Source organism: Chenopodium quinoa, unplaced genomic scaffold, assembly GCF_001683475.1.
Source record: "Chenopodium quinoa cultivar QQ74 unplaced genomic scaffold, ASM168347v1, whole genome shotgun sequence".
Lineage (NCBI taxonomy): Eukaryota > Viridiplantae > Streptophyta > Magnoliopsida > Caryophyllales > Amaranthaceae > Chenopodium > Chenopodium quinoa.
The window spans coordinates 1,546,474-1,564,381 of NW_018743074.1; the positions used below are offsets into that span (position 1 = coordinate 1,546,474).

At 34.7% G+C, this 17,908-nt stretch overlaps 3 protein-coding genes across 4 annotated transcripts; 1 reads left to right on the forward strand and 2 right to left on the reverse strand.

Moving 5' to 3' along the window:
- Positions 1-339: 339 nt before the first annotated feature.
- Positions 340-2,068, reverse strand: LOC110731637. The gene has a single exon (XM_021911509.1). It carries the CDS (start codon positions 967-969, stop codon positions 517-519), a length of 453 nt encoding a protein of 150 aa, XP_021767201.1. The 5' UTR covers positions 970-2,068; the 3' UTR covers positions 340-516.
- Positions 2,069-3,953: 1,885 nt separating this feature from the next.
- LOC110731638 (GRF1-interacting factor 2-like) lies at positions 3,954-8,098 on the reverse strand. The gene is made up of 5 exons (XM_021911510.1): positions 7,963-8,098; positions 7,736-7,858; positions 5,751-5,827; positions 4,762-4,846; positions 3,954-4,680 (listed from the first exon to the last, which is right to left on the reverse strand). Exons 1-5 carry the CDS (start codon positions 8,071-8,073, stop codon positions 4,243-4,245), a joined length of 834 nt encoding a protein of 277 aa, XP_021767202.1. The 5' UTR covers positions 8,074-8,098; the 3' UTR covers positions 3,954-4,242.
- Positions 8,099-10,711: 2,613 nt separating this feature from the next.
- LOC110731639 (probable protein S-acyltransferase 12) lies at positions 10,712-16,015 on the forward strand. 2 transcript variants are annotated; one of them, XM_021911512.1, is made up of 8 exons: positions 10,712-11,314; positions 13,240-13,471; positions 13,982-14,073; positions 14,365-14,491; positions 14,587-14,672; positions 15,209-15,289; positions 15,541-15,664; positions 15,908-16,015. In XM_021911512.1, exons 1-7 carry the CDS (start codon positions 11,111-11,113, stop codon positions 15,655-15,657), a joined length of 939 nt encoding a protein of 312 aa, XP_021767204.1. In that variant the 5' UTR covers positions 10,712-11,110; the 3' UTR covers positions 15,658-15,664; positions 15,908-16,015. The 2 variants fall into 2 exon arrangements, with proteins under 2 accessions (XP_021767204.1, XP_021767203.1); XM_021911511.1 differs by having other exon boundaries at positions 10,713-11,314; positions 15,541-16,015.
- Positions 16,016-17,908: the final 1,893 nt, after the last annotated feature.

Here is a 17,908-nt window from a genome sequence, read left to right on the forward strand (position 1 = left end):
ATAGAGCTGAAATCGTTTCGCCTTCCAATGGCTAAACTATCACTGCATCATAGGGAGAAACGGAGAAAGCGAGCAAGAGGCGAAAGATATACAACAGAGATCACAAATATGCATAAAATATAATCATTACAAAATTACGCACGAACTCGTTTTTATTATGGCCGATCAAACATTTAAACAACAATAAAAGGCTAACAATGGCATTAAACATAAGTTGAGCTCTACAAGCTTTAAATCTGAGTCACATGATGCAACCAATATACGTATTCAATCTTGTATAGATATATCCACTTCATTTTCCAACCACAAACTAATAGTTAAGAAGATAACACAAAACCCTCAAAAAAATCTCATCGTTTTGTTTCAATTCATTTCTTTATTTTCTACAACCGTATAATCTACACATTTGTGCAAATCAAATCAACCGTAAAACAAAATATTACTCGTATCTGATCTCACACTATTTGCAATGTCTTATCTATCTATGTATGTATAAAACAACAAGTCGAACCGAGTTTACTCAATAACCCAGTGTTGACCATCAACATTAACCTTAAACCCATTAACCTTGGCAAACAAATCAACAGCTCTCCTAACACCTCTATCATCATACTTAGTAAAATAATCATGCCCAAACATGACACCACCCGGTCTAAGTAATTTATAAGCCCGGTTTATATCCGACCAAGCCGAGTGAAAATCATGACCCGCATCCACCTCTATCAAATCCGCCATTACCCCCCATTCGCAAAGCTTCTCAAGCGTTGACCCCGTTGTAAACGGAATCGGTAGTGTTGACTCGCTCGAGTTCAGGTAAATCACGTTTTGTAGAAACTGCGCGAAGAGCAAAACGTCGCCGTTTTGGACGGGGACGTAGTCAACTCGGTCGCGAAACCCGGGCCAACCACGGAAATCGTCGAGGCAGAGGATCTGAGTTTGGAGTCCGAGTTGGCGAGTTAACTGAGCCATGTGAGTTGCTGATGCGCCTAAGAATGTTCCGACTTCAATGATTGTTTTTGGTTGGGCTTTCCTGATAAGGTTTTCGAAAACGGCGCCGTATGAGCCCCACCCTTTGACTCGCTTAGGACGTAGTAATTCTGCCACGTGGGGTGGTGGAAAGTTCTCGTAGGGCGAGGTTCCGTTGTAGACCCGGTTTAGGATTATAGACCGGATTGTTTCGGGTGGGACCGGTTGGAACAAACCGGGCCGAACCGGTTGTGGTCGTTCTTGTCGAGGACAGTAGATGACGTGGCAAGAGGGCAGTTTTTAGTTGTTGTAACGAGATTAACGACAGTTGGAGTAGTGGAAGCAGAATCAGGAGGAGGAGAAGTGAGTTGTTCGTTGGAGGAGAGAGAAGGTGAGGCGGTAAAGTAGCCAAGGGCGTATGTTAAGATGAGGATGATAAGGTACGCTGTTGGTTTTGGGTAACGTAGATAGTTTGAGGAATTCTTCCAGAAACTTCATGGTGTAACGGTAGCTGCTGCTGGTGTTGTTGACGTTGGTGGTGGTGATTGTCTTTCATGATAATTTTGTTGAGGAGAGCGAAAGGAAGAAGAAAGGGGTTATAGGAGAAGGAAGGAAGGAGGTTGAGATGGATGGAAGGTGGGAAAGTGTATACTTGTATAATAAACCGATAATGGTATTTGAATGTGAGGCTAATTAATTCATTAATTAATTCATTTGGAATGTGAATATTCAACTTTTTGTCAAGTTATTTACGAATTAAGTATTATGTTTTTTTTTTTTTTTTTTTTTTTTTTTTTTTTTGTTGTTGAAAGTATTATGGATTTCTTGACGGAGCTTGATTTGATTTAATATATTTCGGTCTCATATTATGGATTTGAAATTTTACTGTGAATATTGAATAGAGTGACAAAAGTAATAACGTAAATGGAAATTATGATTTAAAAATAAGTACGGTTATTAAGTTAAATCAAACATGTATTAGAATTGAATTTGGAAAAGCAATACAATATTATATAGAAGTTTGCTTTTCAAAAAAAAAAAAAAAACTTCATTGTTTCAACCTCCAAAATTATATGAAGTAAGTTTCTAATTTTATTAAGTATTTGTTTTAATTACCATTTATGACCTACATTATATTCTTATTCCTTAATATAGGAGTTTGAAAGCTACAAAGACCATCACTAGTTTGATTTATACGCGTATGTTAAAATTCTAAAAATGAAGGATGGTTTTGGAGTTTTACCTCAATATTTTAAACTGTTCATACCTTTTATTGTATCATTTCAATGTTATAGTCTTAATTAATCATGGACATTTGTCAATGGACCATTCGTTGCTTGCATGTCATTAGCAGCTGTTTATTTTTCTGTGGTTACTGTCAAATGTCAATGTAGGTTGTGCATAGTTTATTATTCAAGGATTTGTTCATAATTTGCAACATTCAAAGATTTGTTCATAAACCTCATCTTCTTCATATTTCTTGCACGTCGTGTTAACCTATGCAAACCACTAATTTATCAACAATAATTTGGACTATATTTTAGTAACACTAAACAATTCAAAGGTATGTATTCTGTCTTTCTTGTAGAATTATTATAAATTAATTTATGTCCCTCTAATCTATTATTGCTTAATTTTGTTGTCCATGAGATTGAAATGACTTTTGCAAAATTGACTTTTAAAACAAAGCACATGGTATTACAAATTTACAATATCAAACGTCCAATTAATGAGTATTATCATTTGCACCAAAAAAAATAATGAGTATTATCAAACCACTTCAGCACTTAATCCAAATTTTTAAACAAACCATGATCCAAATTACAAGCTGTTTATAATTACGAGTGTTCTTTAAAACAATGACAATACAATAGCAATTTGCTACTTCGTATTAAAAGTCATTGTATAGAATAAGATTAAAATTTAGGTTGTTATATGATACCGGCACAATATTTGATGCCACTTTACTATATCTATAATATCACTAGTTGTCAAATTATTAATGAACTATTACAAAATATATATCATTTGTCCATAAAATATGACAGTATAACTTTCAACTAATTAGACTTTTTTTTTTATTATTATTTTTTTAATTTTTTTTAAGGTAAGAAGAAGGACCTTGAAACCCTCACGATTTTTTTTATCTGGTATTTGCGGGTCAGACACTTTGAGAATGAGGGGGAAAGGGTAAGAGATTTCCACCCTCAAAGTGTCTCTAGTGGGGATTGAACCCCCAACATCAAGGTTGGAAGGTACAATCCTTACCACTAGACCAAATTTAGCTTGGTAACTAATTAGACTTGTTCGATAGCAATTCCATACTTGTTTATTACAAAGTATTCCGTACTATGTACTCCATAGTTCATTATTGCTAGTTTATCTACTAGTCCGTACATTATTCATGTTGTTCCTTACAAATGAAATAAAGCCCTCACAGAAACCACAGCTCCTTTCTATTACCACTACACGTCTCACTTTAACCTTTTGTTGCTTTTAAAATATGGCTAACTTCGACGTCCTTTTTCTTTAATTATATCCCCCCTAACCTTTTTCTTCATTGCTTGTATATGAATATTTCTTTTTAATTTCTCACCCACTAACATTAATTCCTACTAGTTTGCAGTACCAGGACCAACCTAATCATCTAAAGAATGTTAATAGACTTATACTACATTAAGCCTAATAATACTAGACTATCAAATTATAGGTCTCCCAGTTCGTTCATGATTGAGATAGCAAAGAGCCAACCAAACCGTCATCAGCCCAAATGATATAACATCCCTTCTTTATCCTCGAAACCTTCCCCCGTCGCATTTAACCAAATACAGATGTATTGTTCATGCTATAACTACAAATACTTATTGAACAAAACTATGGCAGGAAGTGTTAAAATGGAAAGACAGCGAGAGAGATTTTACTTCAGAAGATTCGTCTGGCACAGCTGCAAATCCACATCCGCTGCATAACCCTAAGGAGTACATGAATAGCCAAGAGGAAAGATCAAACATCAATCTTTTCCATAGATAAAGGTGGTCTAGAATCATAATTGGATGCTGGACTTGATTTTTGCCAACATGTTAGGACATAACAACATAACAGAAACCCTACAACTTCCACTAACTTGAGCTAAATTAAGAAACAAACACGAAAATTACACTTCCTATTTTAAGCTTACCAAAGATGAGGCCAGACCACCACCACCTTCTTCCTGTATGAGAAAAACACATAATCCTACTTATCAACATTCATATGCCTATAAATGAAAAGGCATTGTCACTTTCCTTCTTCTGAACTTTTTAGGTAAGACGGTTCTCCTTCAATACTGCGCCCTGCACCTGCAGTGGAATTTCCTGGTCCGTCACCTGTAGACCCTGCCTCAGGGCCATCTTGCTTGTTTCCCCCACGTGTGTCACTAGGACTGGCCGATGCAAGTGGTCCACCACCGCTACCACCTCCATGCATTGCTTCAGTTTGCATGGGATGCATCCCGTCACTGGGTCCTGCAGGTCTAAAGTTCATCTGCCCAGCCATGGCCTGCTGCTGCTGCTGCTGATGTACCTGAGATTGTTGCTGATGTTGTTGCTCCTGCATCTGAAGCGGATTAGTGAACTGAGCAGGCATCCTAGGAGTGAAACCTTGCTGTTGAGCCATTGCAGCAGCTTGCTGTTGCATGTAATATGCTCCTTGTTGCATGGCAGGATGTGGGGCCACCTGCAGGTGATGTTCTATACATAAGCACAGAGACTACATCATAATTAGAGAGTCATTTAGTGATTTTGCACACAAGCATACTTGGGCAGGTACTGTTGCCATCTGAGGTTGAGCATCAGCTATTGCAGCCAGATACATCAAGTTCTTCTGAAGCTGTGCTTGATATCTGTAGAACTCAAAATATACGTAGTATTAGTTAAATCAATGGATGGAACATTGCCCAAAAACAGAACATCCAAGATTGTGGCCATTATAACCATCATCAATTCATCACTTCTACTAGTCACAATGCATAGAAGTTGAGTTAATGATTGCCACAGAAATATTATAGGTCACTGAAGGCCTCAACTCTTCAAGTCTAGTGCTTATCACAGCTATCAGTCCTCAAATTCAAGGTCAATATCAATGCCATGACATACTATTACAAAGCAAGCATATGAAACATGGTCTTATCCAACCATCTAAATACAAAGTGGTTGATACTGATAACATCTACACAACTTTTAATATACCACACATTACATAAATTTCAGTATCTCTGAGCTTTAATAACCCAAACCTAAGTCTATATGATCTAACATATACAGATAGCAGTCAATTTCACACACCATCATTCAGACTTAGTAGCCATATGATAGTACCATGATACTTATTTGAGTTTCCTTACACTAAAACGATAAAACCATCCTGGTACTTGGCTCGCTGACCATGAATTATTTTCTCTGGCATCGCAGTGTGATTCAGATATAAAGGGTAGAAGGGTGGGAGAAAGGGGATCATAATCAACAGCATACATTAAGGGATTCTTTGATGAGAAAAGAACTGAAGAAAGGGCAATCCTAGAGAAGCAACCACATGGATGCATGTTCCAAGTTTACCAGAGTATAAACTTCTGATAAGGCACAACTGGTCACACAGATACAAATCCAGATCATAAAAGAAACCATCCAATGAACCCTTGAATAAAAAAAACCGGAATAACCAACAATGAGCCATGACCAAGAGAGAGATAAGCAACCAGTTTCAGTGGATAAGCAAGAAAGCTGAACAAAAATTAAGCAGCAACTTACTGAGCACACTCAGCAAGCTTCCCAAGATTTTGGTTATCCAATATAGCCAGGATTAGCTTTTTGTTCTCGTCAAGATACTGCAATCAAATATGAATATCAGGTCAGGAAAGGAAAGGAAGTGGTTATAAACATACTGCAAGTGAATATGATAACTGCAAGCAAATCAAAACTTCTAAAACAGTCACCAGTTAGAGTCAATCTCTATGTTGCCATGTAAAGAAGCAACTAGATCATATAATTTATAGCTATGACGAGGTTACATAACTGTCAATATGTCAAGATAAAACATCTAAATGTAGTTTAATATAATAGAACAAATCTAGTCACAGATCAAATCAAAAGAAAGCAGGAGTCACTGGAGGAAAATACAGTGTGAACCTAACTAGGACAAAGACAAGATTTGAAGATCTGAGGGACACAAGCACACTACTGCTCTTTACAATCAGGCTGGACTACCTCACCTTTGGACGAAATAATATGAGGGGGTTAACTGGAAGGGAAGATGAAGATTAATGTACAGAAATCATAATTACTACATACACAATATTATCACAAAAACTTTTACGTGTTCTGTATACACACTTGAAATCAAATCTGTAAAATAAATCATAAGCATGACTGAATTTCATTTTTGTATTGATTGAGCAAATCTTGTACAGAAAGCTTCCAAAGAAATCTAGAATCAATACAAACATATGCATAGAACTATTCTCTATTTGACAAGGATAAGAAGGGTCTATAGAACTACACATAGAGTGCCAAATGAATGAAGAAACGCACTGCAATTAAGATGAATATTATTCGGGTCGAAATCACACAGCACCAGATAAGGAGATTTGCCTTAAGAAATGGCCTATCCATATGCATAAAGTGACACAAGTACCCAACTTGAATAAGGTCACGTAACGGGCCTGCTGAGCAAAAAGTTAAGCAAAGACTAGGAGAAGCATGTACAGATAAGGCTTAAGTGTCAAGTCCAATAAACAACACATCAATGGGAGGATTGGCGCTGAAGCTTGACTGAAAATAAAATTTACTTCAGTAACCATAAAAATTGGTCAATAGGTCTAGAGATTAGCAGAAATAACACATGTCATCCTTTAGCACCAACCTCTCCATTTCTCCATTAGGTAAAGCCCCGTACTTACGGCATCTTAACTGTGTCATCTATTCATTTCTCAACTCCCATATAACATCGTGTCCAATCAACCATCTCCCGTCCTTCAGCCTGGGCCTCTCCTGCCTAACCAGTCAGCATCACTATATAGACTTAAGTATCCCCATCCTTTTTTCTACAACAAGTCAAGGACTTTCAGGCAGTAATAAGACTAAAACCCCCAAAGCACCCTTTTTTTTTTTAGTAGATAGTGTCAGTCAGCTTTGCTATAGGCTATAAACTTCAGTGGATTGAAGTAATTTGTACCATCTGTATCCCCTCAGACAACCACAACCCATTCCAAATTCGGAAAGTCATTAAAAACGCGGATATAAATCATACTCCGTATAATAATAGGTTGATCACTAAATCGTACGCCGATTAGGCAACCCAGTGAAAGTGTCCTCCTCACCGCCATCGTCCACATAAACCATTGTTTTTTGTACATAACATCTAGATTCTATACACCATTTCCATAATACATACATAGTTCGTTTACAGAATAACAATTAGTAAGGCCGACAACAATAGGCATCACCGATTACTCCAACATCTAAACACCTAATCACGATAACCTACTTTAACATTACCATCATGGTTAAAAGTTTAGCATAAATCCCCTCGAAAAGTTGTTCATTTTGCACCAAATTGCACTAATTTTGCCAAATATTACTCAAATTTTAAAACTTACAAGTCCCGCAAACTAATCAAACAGCAAAAATTAAACAAACTAATCAAAGTAATTCAAAAATTAATAACAGATCATAATCAAATTATAGATAATATTCAAATAAATTAAATTTTTGTGAAAGAAAGGAGAGAGAAAAACCTTTTGAATCTGCTCAGTGGTGATGTTAGCCGGAGGAAAAGAAGGCATAACAGGCATCATTGAAGGCGTAGGCTGCTGCATTTTATTATCAATGAATTTCTCCCCTAAATAATTTCGTAGTTTCTGCAAATTTAATTGAAGAAAATAAAACCCTAATTCTTAATTTTCCAAAATTAGTTGATAATATAATGAAAGAAAAAGGGAAATTGAAGAATTAGTAAAGTTACCTGTAGATGAGATGAAAGAGAAAAAATGTGAAATAAAATTTGAATTTGGAGGGGAAGACAAGGTATCGTCGATGATTCTCGAATATTGAACCAAACCCCAAACAAATACATTAAAATAAATAAAAATAAAAAGTTTGGGTTTAAGTATCAGGTGTCTGAGTAGTACGAGTGCCACTTAAAACAGTAACCGTATTTTAATACAGTACTAGTACGAGTAGTAAGTAACACTGTCTATTTTGCCGGGAGGGTCTCCTGGCACGTGTTGTCTGAGGTAGTATCACTTTCTTGTCTCTCTTGATTTATTCTACCATGGTTGTATAGGGTACAAGACAATCATTATAATAATGTAAGCAATTTCTACTAGGAAATACCTGTATAGAAATCATGAAACTTGTTTATGTTAAGCTAGTAGTTTGGTTGTTTATTGTATGGATGTTGCAACGGTTTTGATAAGAGAATTACGATTATGGAATTAACTGGGAAATATGTTAAGTGACATTTTGATGATTTAGGATATTCGGATAAGGTTACGAATTATTGAATCTCCTCACCTATTAATTATGATGGAGATGATTTTTTATTTTTTTTTATTTTTATTTTTTTATTCAAAAGAGGTTAACCAGTAACCAAAGAAAAGAAAGCAACATGAAACAAAGCAAACACAAAAACTAAAGAACCAAAATAAGCAAAGAAGCTAAACTACGGAGGAACTAGGCGTGGGAGAGCCACCCCCCTAGCATCCTCCTCTAAGATACGACCTAACTCTGACGGAACTACTGTAATGATAATCAATTGAGAGTCTATAGAGACTCCGCGGTTGGCCAACCAATCCGCCGCTCTATTCCCTTCTCGATATACATGTGCCACCTTCACTTGCCATCCCGTTTCCTTTATCAGCTGCTGACAATATTGAATCGTGTGGTTGTTCTCCCCCCTTGGTAATAATAAATGTGTGTCAAATCAATAAGAAATGATACAAGTGCACCGAGCACAATTATCGCATTGGTTGCAATGACGTGTTTGTGGGATTTCTTCCCTCCAACTCAAATTTATCTATAAACCTATACTAAAGGTGAAACCTTAAATGACATATGTCATTATCTTGTAAAAAGTTTTCCCTCCAATTTTTTGTTTTCCAATTTTATTCTTTTATTTTAATTGTTACTAAATCTATACATATCTTAAATTACCATTTTTATCGTTGAACCTAATAGTATTTTTTTATTTTTTTTTATAGTATATTAAAGAAAACAAGTCCATGTCTAATCAATTATAATAATCAATACTAAAAGTGAATTAAAAATAACACTTGTCACGATGTCATTAAAAATTTTCCCGCCATTTTCATTATTTCATTATGTTATTGATTATTTATATAAATAAATAAAAGTATAGAAAATAAATAGATAAATTTTACTTCAATTAACAAAAATAACTAATATTTTAGTATATTTTATATATGCGTGATTCTATTACATAATATTATCAATCATAAGATTATATTACATAATATGCGTGATTAACTATGGATATAGAAATCTTATGATTAATGCAATTTTATTTTTTTATTTTTTTTTGGAGAAAGGATTGACGCAATATTTTGGTTAGTGTTTAATGTGTTGCTTATTTCTAAGTGTAATTGATTCTATTGTATACATAATATTATCAATCATAAGATTCCATCAATCAATAACTATAACTTATATATTATATATACTAAAACCGAAACCAAGAATGACACATGTCATCTCCTGGTTAAAAAATTTCCCACCCATTTTACTTTCTGATCCGTTTTTATGCAGATTCTGTAAGAAAATAATTTTATAATAATTCAAAATATCTTTCTTTCAATTAAAATTCTTAGCAATAATAAATTCTCCATATAAGTCCAACTAATATATATACTATTACCTTTTTTTTTCTTCCAATTTTGTTACTTTTGCAATAATGTTTAATTCAATTAAAAATAAAATCATTTTGTTAATACACACATATATATACATTTTATTTTCTACTGTTAAAAGTCGTATCAATAATAACGCAGCATGCGCAGGTACTATCCTTAAAATTTTATTTTTAAAATAAAATCTCATATACCCTTTTTTTTAAAAAAAAAAAAAAAAATCAAGTCTAAGTGTCACTAATCTTGACATTGGTACAGCTAGGTATAAAATTAAAGTTATATTTATTTTTGAATTAGTATTATGAGTATAATTTTTTATAAAATTCAATACAATAACTCTTTATAAAAATTTAATAACTAGTCAATACTTATTTGGGAGTGAATGAAGTCCAAAACATAGAACTTATCGTTTCAAGGGAAGCAAGAGAATCTTATACTCCTTCAATGTGAAAAAAGAGTTTTTCAGCTTTCCAAAAAAAGTATGTAAAACATGAGTAAAACTCTCATATCACTATAACACAACAAAATCGTTACTCATAAACTAATTTTAGTATTGAACTATTTCATCCGCTGATCTATTTTGCTAACTTTATGAATTTTATTGTACGCCATTCATTTTAAAATACTAGCAATACATACTATAGACACAACATTGAAGAAGGAGATTAGATAAATAAAAAAAATTATCAAAATTCTAACGATCTCAACTCTTCATCATATCAATGTTTGAATTTACTCCATAACTTAATTTCTTAGGTAAAAATTGAGCTACCTAGATTGATACTCAAAATTTAAGATCGAGCCGAAAAATAAAAACACAGGGCCTCAAATCAAAAGACAAAATGAGTTGCGTGATGTGATAGGCATAGAATCATTTGGTCACTCTACAATTCCCAAATCTGGTTTTCAACTACTACTCCCTATAAACTGTTCATGGCTTACTTTCTTTATAGTCCGCCATTGATTGATTGATTACTTCCATAAATATTCCCAAAATAACCCTAATTTCCTTCTTCCCCACAATAACCAACCTTCGAATCAAATCTCCCAAGATTCAATTTTTTAAATAACCAAGCAAGATCATTCCTTGGTTTTCGCATATCAAGAAAACAACTTTCCAACTGAAAACAAACGACCCCAATTAGAAACATAAATAAATAAATCCTGGCTTCAGATTTCTGCAAATCGCTGTTTCAACCCAGAAGAACTAAATCCCCGCCTCTTCTCTCAGTCCCCCAAAATCGGATGCTCCGACGAACAATGGATATTAACCCGTTTAAGTATTGTTCGGGGCTCCGTTACTTGGGCTACTTGATGATCTTTATGGTTTTGGGTATCATTGCACTCTCTTATTGGGCTGTTATCGTTCTTGTTTGGGGGCCCAAATTGATACACGGTGGTGCTCCGGCGGTTTTGGCTGCATTCATTGTTCTTCTTTTTCATGTTCTTGTGAGTTTGCTGATTCTTTACTGTTTCATCATTTGTTTGTTTGAATTAGCATGTTTTCTGATTTCTGTTTGATTATTCCTTAGATGATTTTGATTAGTTATTCTAATTGTTAAATTTACTACTTGATTTGGCTAATTTGGGGCTTCAATTGAAATTGGTATTTTAGTTGTTTGGTTATGATTTTGTGGAGATGATTATTTAGATTGTTATTATTGCTATGTTAGGGATTTATCACTGGTAGGAAAGGTGACAACTTTTACGAGTTTTCCGAATAATTGGTAAAGGATTATGTTTGAGCGGAGGGAGTAGTTCAATTGATAGGATTATTGGATTACAAGGTTGGCAGGGTTTAGGAGGTCAAGATGTAAATCTAGGCTCAATCCCAATCCTGCTAATTGAGGATGCGAGTGATCAAATTTAAATATTGGTAGGAATTTGGTGGAAATAGAAACGAGGGCCTTGCGCGAAGGTAGAGTAACTGTTTAGATTTTAGAGGCTTATTGGTAAGAGATGCTGAACATAAGTTGAATAGTTATCAGTTTGCAGCTAATCTGGTGGGCTGGAAAGATGTCAACTTTATACTATGTAGTATTTTCTCTTTGTCAAAGTGATTGGCTTGATTTGCCAATTGGCTATTTTTCGGAATTGTCCTCCTAGGAGCCTTAGGTGTTGAGATTTGTGCTCTTAGATCACGTACTCTAAACCATACAGAACACTTAATTTAGTATTTGTCAGTTCACACCCTTGGTTCTTTGTACTGTAGTCTGTAAAGGAGTGAGCAGGATCTATTTTGAGAAACGAAGGTATGACACTGGTTTGGGCTGAAACCATCAAGTAGTCGTCTTTGAAAGGTCAAGCGGTTTTGTGCAGAACTCTCCCTTTGTGAAGTGGGCATGTTATGGTTCTAGAGGCCGGCATGGAATCAAAGAGGTGGAGTAATTACATGGATAAACGATAGGTATACTTTGTATTTTTTGAGTCTTACATAGCATGGTATTTAGATATTATTCATATTACAACGCAATAAATTTTTTGATGTATTAATTACTAGCTTTGGTTACCAAAGTCAAATGTCCACAATATTTGAGATGGAGTTTGTAGTTTTTTATAACAGCTAGAACATTAAGATAAAAGGTTATCCTTTCTTTTATAGTTTTAATAAGGATCTTGCTAACAAGCGCCCCGGGGCGTTAGATAAGGGATTAATATATTATTTAAAATAGTATTAAATTCGGAATGCATGACAAAATCACGTGTTGATCGGTGTAATTAATGTTAGTTTTACTATAATATTTCCACATTTAGTTCTCTTATCTAACGCCCCGGGGGCGCTTGTTAGCTTTTGCCTTTTAATAATTGTGGTGTTTGGATAGTGGATCTTACCTAACATTAGAACTCTTCCAAATACATGTTTAGTTGGAAAATAGATTCTGTCTTATGATGTAATGTAGGTCTTAGTGTAATGAACTGGATAACACTTAGCTTCTTACAATGATATCATAGAGTTCTTGTAATGTAATCAGAGTTTTGGAATCCTCTTGTGTATTCATTTTTCACTGCATTAGTTATGTGTGTCATGCTGACTTTGAGTTTAAGAAAGTTCTAAAATGAATTTTAAAGAGAATCATATAGGGCTATGAACTAAAGTGAGTATTATCTGACAATGCACATCCTTAGTAATCCTATTCAAAGTCTTAAGATTGTTCATTTGTGCTCTTGATGTATAGAAAGACCTAATATCAATGGCATCGGACTAATGGACTGCAGTTATATCTAATGGACTGATAAGCAAAGTTGTGAGCTTGATAATTTCCTTTTTGACTATACATCCTTAGTAATCCTATTCGTTGTTGTTTGTTCATGTATCATATACGTATTGTTTGTGATTGGTTATTCTGATTGTTTGTAGACTACTCCTTTTGTAGCTTATACTGTTAACCTGGAGCTACTTTATGGTAGTCTTCCGAGACCCTGGTTCTATTCCTCAAAACTGGGCTCCTGAATTGAATGTTAATCTGGAGGAAGGTACTTCATCTTCATCTTCATCTTTAGCGTCTCCATGGCCTGCACCAAATGGATCAGAGCGAAGATCGACTGTGGGGTATTGTAGTCGATGTCAGAATCCCAGGCCACCCCGTTGCCACCATTGTTCTGTCTGTAAGCTACTCCAACTATTCTGAAAACTTAATATTAAATTAAATTCAATTACTTTGTTTTCCTCAGAAAGGTTGAGGTGTTTTATTTCTTAGAACTGAAGTGTTAGTTTGGTTTTAGTTTCATGGTTATCTTTTCTTTTTCTTCTTTCGGTATCTTATTAAAAAGTGAAGCTAACACTTGCATTTGCGCATAATTCCCAGCCTTTTTCTCTTCCTTTGTAGCTTTACTCTGATATGTAGGGAATTCTAGTGCTGTGGGCATCACATACTTCTACCTGTTTGTAATCTGTTCAATATGTAGGGAATTCTAGTTATGTTTGTAATTGATACCTGCCTTCCACCATCTTTATTCCTTTATTCTTTTAGTTACATATCAGGCTGAATTGTTCTTTACTTGTTTTATTTTTATTTTATTTCATGTATGTGTGTGTGTGTGTTGGGGGGGGGGGGGGGGGAGGGTTGACTTCGTTGTTCAGAGACTTTAACTGATGAAGACTGCTTGTTTATGTAGGCCAAAAATGTGTTTTCAAAATGGATCACCATTGTGTATGGGTAGTTAATTGTGTTGGGGCTCGCAACTACAAGTTCTTCCTCTTATTTCTTGTAAGTCTTTAATCTCTATCATTATTTTATTTTTATTTTTGTTTCGGATTCTAATTTTTCATGGCAGGAAGGTACGTTTTTCCGAAAATTGAGTGTTGGGATTGGATAAGATTAATTCTTTATCATGACTGATATTGTATCTTTTCTGAGTTAGAAAGGCTGTTATCTTGAAGAACTTTTTGAATTGTGATTTTATTTTAGCTTAACGATCTCATGCGAGTATGTTTTGAATGTTGGCAGATGGGATTAACTTCCTTTTGTCCTCTTTAATCTTCCTGATTTTCTGTTTAGATATATACATTCCTGGAGACAACATTGAACACATTTGCATTGCTTCCTAAAGTTATTACTTTATTTGGAGAAGCAAGGAAACATTCTGCCTCTCCCGGTAATCTGGCAGTCATGGTTCTGGCATTTGGTAAGGGTTTTTCTCTCACTGATCATGTCATTATTTACATATTTCAGCATTCTCATCTTTTCGGTTTTTCTTACAGATGTTGTAACTTAATGCAGTTCTAAATCTGGCCTTTGCCCTTAGTCTCCTCTGTTTCGTGATCATGCATGCAACACTTCTTTGGAGCAACACAACAACTATTGAGGTTAGGAGACCCCCCAGTAACTTAATGCAGTCCTAAATTATAATTTCAATTTTGTTGTTGTATTAGATTGTGTTCTACTAGAGCTTTGCTATAGAAGATGAGGTTGTAGCTGTTTTTGACTTTTGCCTGTTTGATCTTATAACTGTTATAAGCTTTGTAATGTATTATAACCTTCCTAATGTCCTATTGCCACTCCAGTCCTCAGATTTTTTTTAGTTTGACATCTCTTTGTTAATTTGAATTTTTTTTTTTTAATAAGATAAAAAAAATTTATGGCGACGAGCAAGCCCACTATGGACCCTACCTAGATAGACGGGTTAAAGGAGCTTTCCATGTGCAAGTAAGCAAGTTGGGGTGCAAGTTGTTTAACATGTCCAATTTTAACAATAATCTTGATCAGCCCAAAACTTAGCTCATTGCTGGTTTACAGCTCACCTCCAGCATGGAAGTGAGACATCCTTAGGTTATGATGACTTATATAATATAATGGCATCACTTAACATTATAATTATTTGATCTTGTGTTTTTTATTCCAGGTTTATGAGAAGAAGAGGGATAAAAAGGAAACGGCATCCAGATGGAAGTATGACTTGGGTTGGAGAAAGAATGTTGAGCAGGTTAACTTTGCTTCCCCTTTTTTTTCTCTCTTGAAGTTGCATTGTAGAAGAATGAATTTAATTTTGCTGTTTTTTCTCTGTGCACTTATTAAAACGATATTCCCAACTCAAGCTGATTACGCAAATAAAGTTTCAACTGAATTATATTCCGATTATTTTTCATATTTCTTCTATTTCAAGATCCTGACCTCCATGTTATGTGAAAGCTGAAGCAAAATTTAAATGTATTCTCTTCTATCACAATTTTGCAGGTCTTTGGCACAAAAAAAGCACTATGGTTTCTTCCGATGTTTACAAAGGATGATTTAGACAATGTACCCTCACTACAAGGCACACATTTTCCTGTGCGTGATGATTCTGAGTCGTAGAAATCTGGTGAGTAAAGATTAGTTGACCCTAGTGTTATTGAGCACCAGCCAGATGACGCCATTGTAATATTTGAACTTGAGTGCGGCATCACCATTGCAACGGCTGGATTGGCAAACCTGTTCCATAATACTTGTTTATGTGATAGTTCCTCTTACATCATCATTTTCAAAAATACGAGTAGGTGATAACTGTTACATTCATTCTTGAGTGTAGAAAATTTATTTTCCCTTGTTAAAATTTATATTGCAGTGTGGCACCTGCGTCTTCAGCATATACTGCTCATTATCCCTTTGCGGTTCTGCAGGCTTCAGATTTGTATGAATTGGTCATGCGGATGTTATCTTTCGTTTGCAGCAAGTCTCATGTGTTATCATTCCTCACAAACTGTGATTCCCGCGCCACACATAAGACTTTGCCCTTAAATCCAGTGGCTGTCATGTAGAGATTGAGATTTTAACCAGTAATTGAATCCATTATCATGTTTTCGTGCAATGGATTTAAGGGCAAAGCTTTAACTCTCCTTGAATTCTTGAAATACATACAGGAAAGGAGGTAAGTGGACTCGTGGCAGCGCGAGTCAATTTACCTTATTTTCCCTTGAGATTTTTTAAGAACTCAAGGGGAGAGAGTAAAAACTCCCACTGAATACGAAGTAGATATGATGGGAACAATTTGAAAAGCCAAGCGTACCGGTCTGTTGACTAATATCACTATATCAGATGTTTGGTCTACACTAAAAAACAAGGTGTTGATATCCAACACAATTTAGAGTTTGATAGTTCCAAAACAATACTTTGTATTGTATGACACACCTTTGATTTTGACTAGAGTTTTCTTAGTCATCACTTACAATGGGAATAATTTTACTATGAGTATACCCTCTCCGTCCCACAATATAATTTCTGTTTTTCTATTTAAGAGATCTAAAATGTTGTTCCTTTTTCTATTTTAGATAGTATGTAAATATCATTATACTTTCATTTTTTAAACTTTATTCATTGAACTTCTTGATTTACCCTTAACTTATCGACTTGCATTGTACTTCTTTTGCACTTTCTCCCTCTAACTTTTGTCCATGATTGTACTTTTCACTTTTTTCCCCTCAAATTATCCACTTGCGTTGTACTTTTGTCTAGTTTTTTTCTACTTTTAATGTATTTCTTTCATTTCTCCTCTCATTTCTTAAATACCGTGAAAAAATACAATAGGAACTATATTATGGGACGGAGAGGGTATAAGATATTAAGATATACTCCGTATCTTATTTCCAAGGTACGAGTACTAAATAAACCTTAAAGATCTATAATAAGCATGGAATTAGATGTGGTAATGGCACGTGTTTTACCCGTTGGTTGAGACTTCCGAAGGCATGACTAAGTTTGTCTTGTGTTGGCCACTCCAAGAACTAGGTCCATGATACGCTAGAGCAAACATGTCTTGTTAGCCTGTTAGAATTTGCATTGTAACTGTTGAGTTTGCAATTTAGGTTATACTTCGTATAAGTTACAATGTACTCGGTATTAGATTTAGGTAAGATATGGTTAATTGGTTAAGAGTTACGAACTTGCAGATTATTCTTAGGGAAGGTTCCTATTCATGCAGCATTGCCTTTTCCCAAAATTATGTGGTCCTTTAATTACTTCCCCTTGAGCATGTATTAAAGGACGGACTTATGCTTGTGAATTTATAGTCAATAATCATTCGTTTTTCCCCTTTGCTCCATACGCTGCATCTATTATCCTATATGCATGCATTATACCTTTGACTCTTATTATGGTCTACAAGTATTTGTCTAGCTTAAAACCTTGACATCAATTTTGGACCTTCAATAGCCGTTGAATTTCATGTAAATGGACCGTTATGCTTTCCTACGACAATTAGGCCTCGTTCACTTCACCTTATTTTTGTTGAATTTAAATTATTTTTACTGAACTTAAATTAATTTTGCTGAAATGAAATTATTTTTACTAATTATTTGTTATATTTCTCCTTTAAGCTTATTGATTTTTATTGAACTGAACCTTTTTTTACTGAATTGAACTTATTTTTGCTGAACTGAAATTATTTTTACTGATTTTTTTTTTTAAGGTGAAGTAAACAGGGCCTTACTTAGGGAATTTAATTGGGGCTTTCTCAATTTCGGCCAAGCATGACTTTGTTGTATATTTGGATGTTTCTCCATTTTAATTTGATAATTATTATGAATTGATATCCTGCAAGTCAATATGCATGGTCAGCTTTAAAGACAAT

Bases quoted from the DNA above. Each gene is read 5' to 3' on its own strand.
- LOC110731637 (XM_021911509.1), bottom strand. From the start codon at position 969: ATGGCTCAGTTAACTCGCCAACTCGGACTCCAAACTCAGATCCTCTGC.
- LOC110731638 (XM_021911510.1), bottom strand. From the start codon at position 8,073: ATGTATTTGTTTGGGGTTTGGTTCAATATTCGAGAATCATCGACGATA. The intron at 7,859-7,962 runs GTAACTTTACTA...TTAAATTTGCAG, and splicing joins CTCTTTCATCTCATCTACAG to AAACTACGAAATTATTTAGG. The intron at 4,847-5,750 runs GTAAGTTGCTGC...TGAGTTCTACAG, and splicing joins AAGCTTGCTGAGTGTGCTCA to ATATCAAGCACAGCTTCAGA.
- LOC110731639 (XM_021911512.1), top strand. From the start codon at position 11,111: ATGCTCCGACGAACAATGGATATTAACCCGTTTAAGTATTGTTCGGGG. The intron at 11,315-13,239 runs GTGAGTTTGCTG...CTCCTTTTGTAG, and splicing joins TTCTTCTTTTTCATGTTCTT to CTTATACTGTTAACCTGGAG. The intron at 14,074-14,364 runs GTAAGTCTTTAA...TTTTCTGTTTAG, and splicing joins AGTTCTTCCTCTTATTTCTT to ATATATACATTCCTGGAGAC.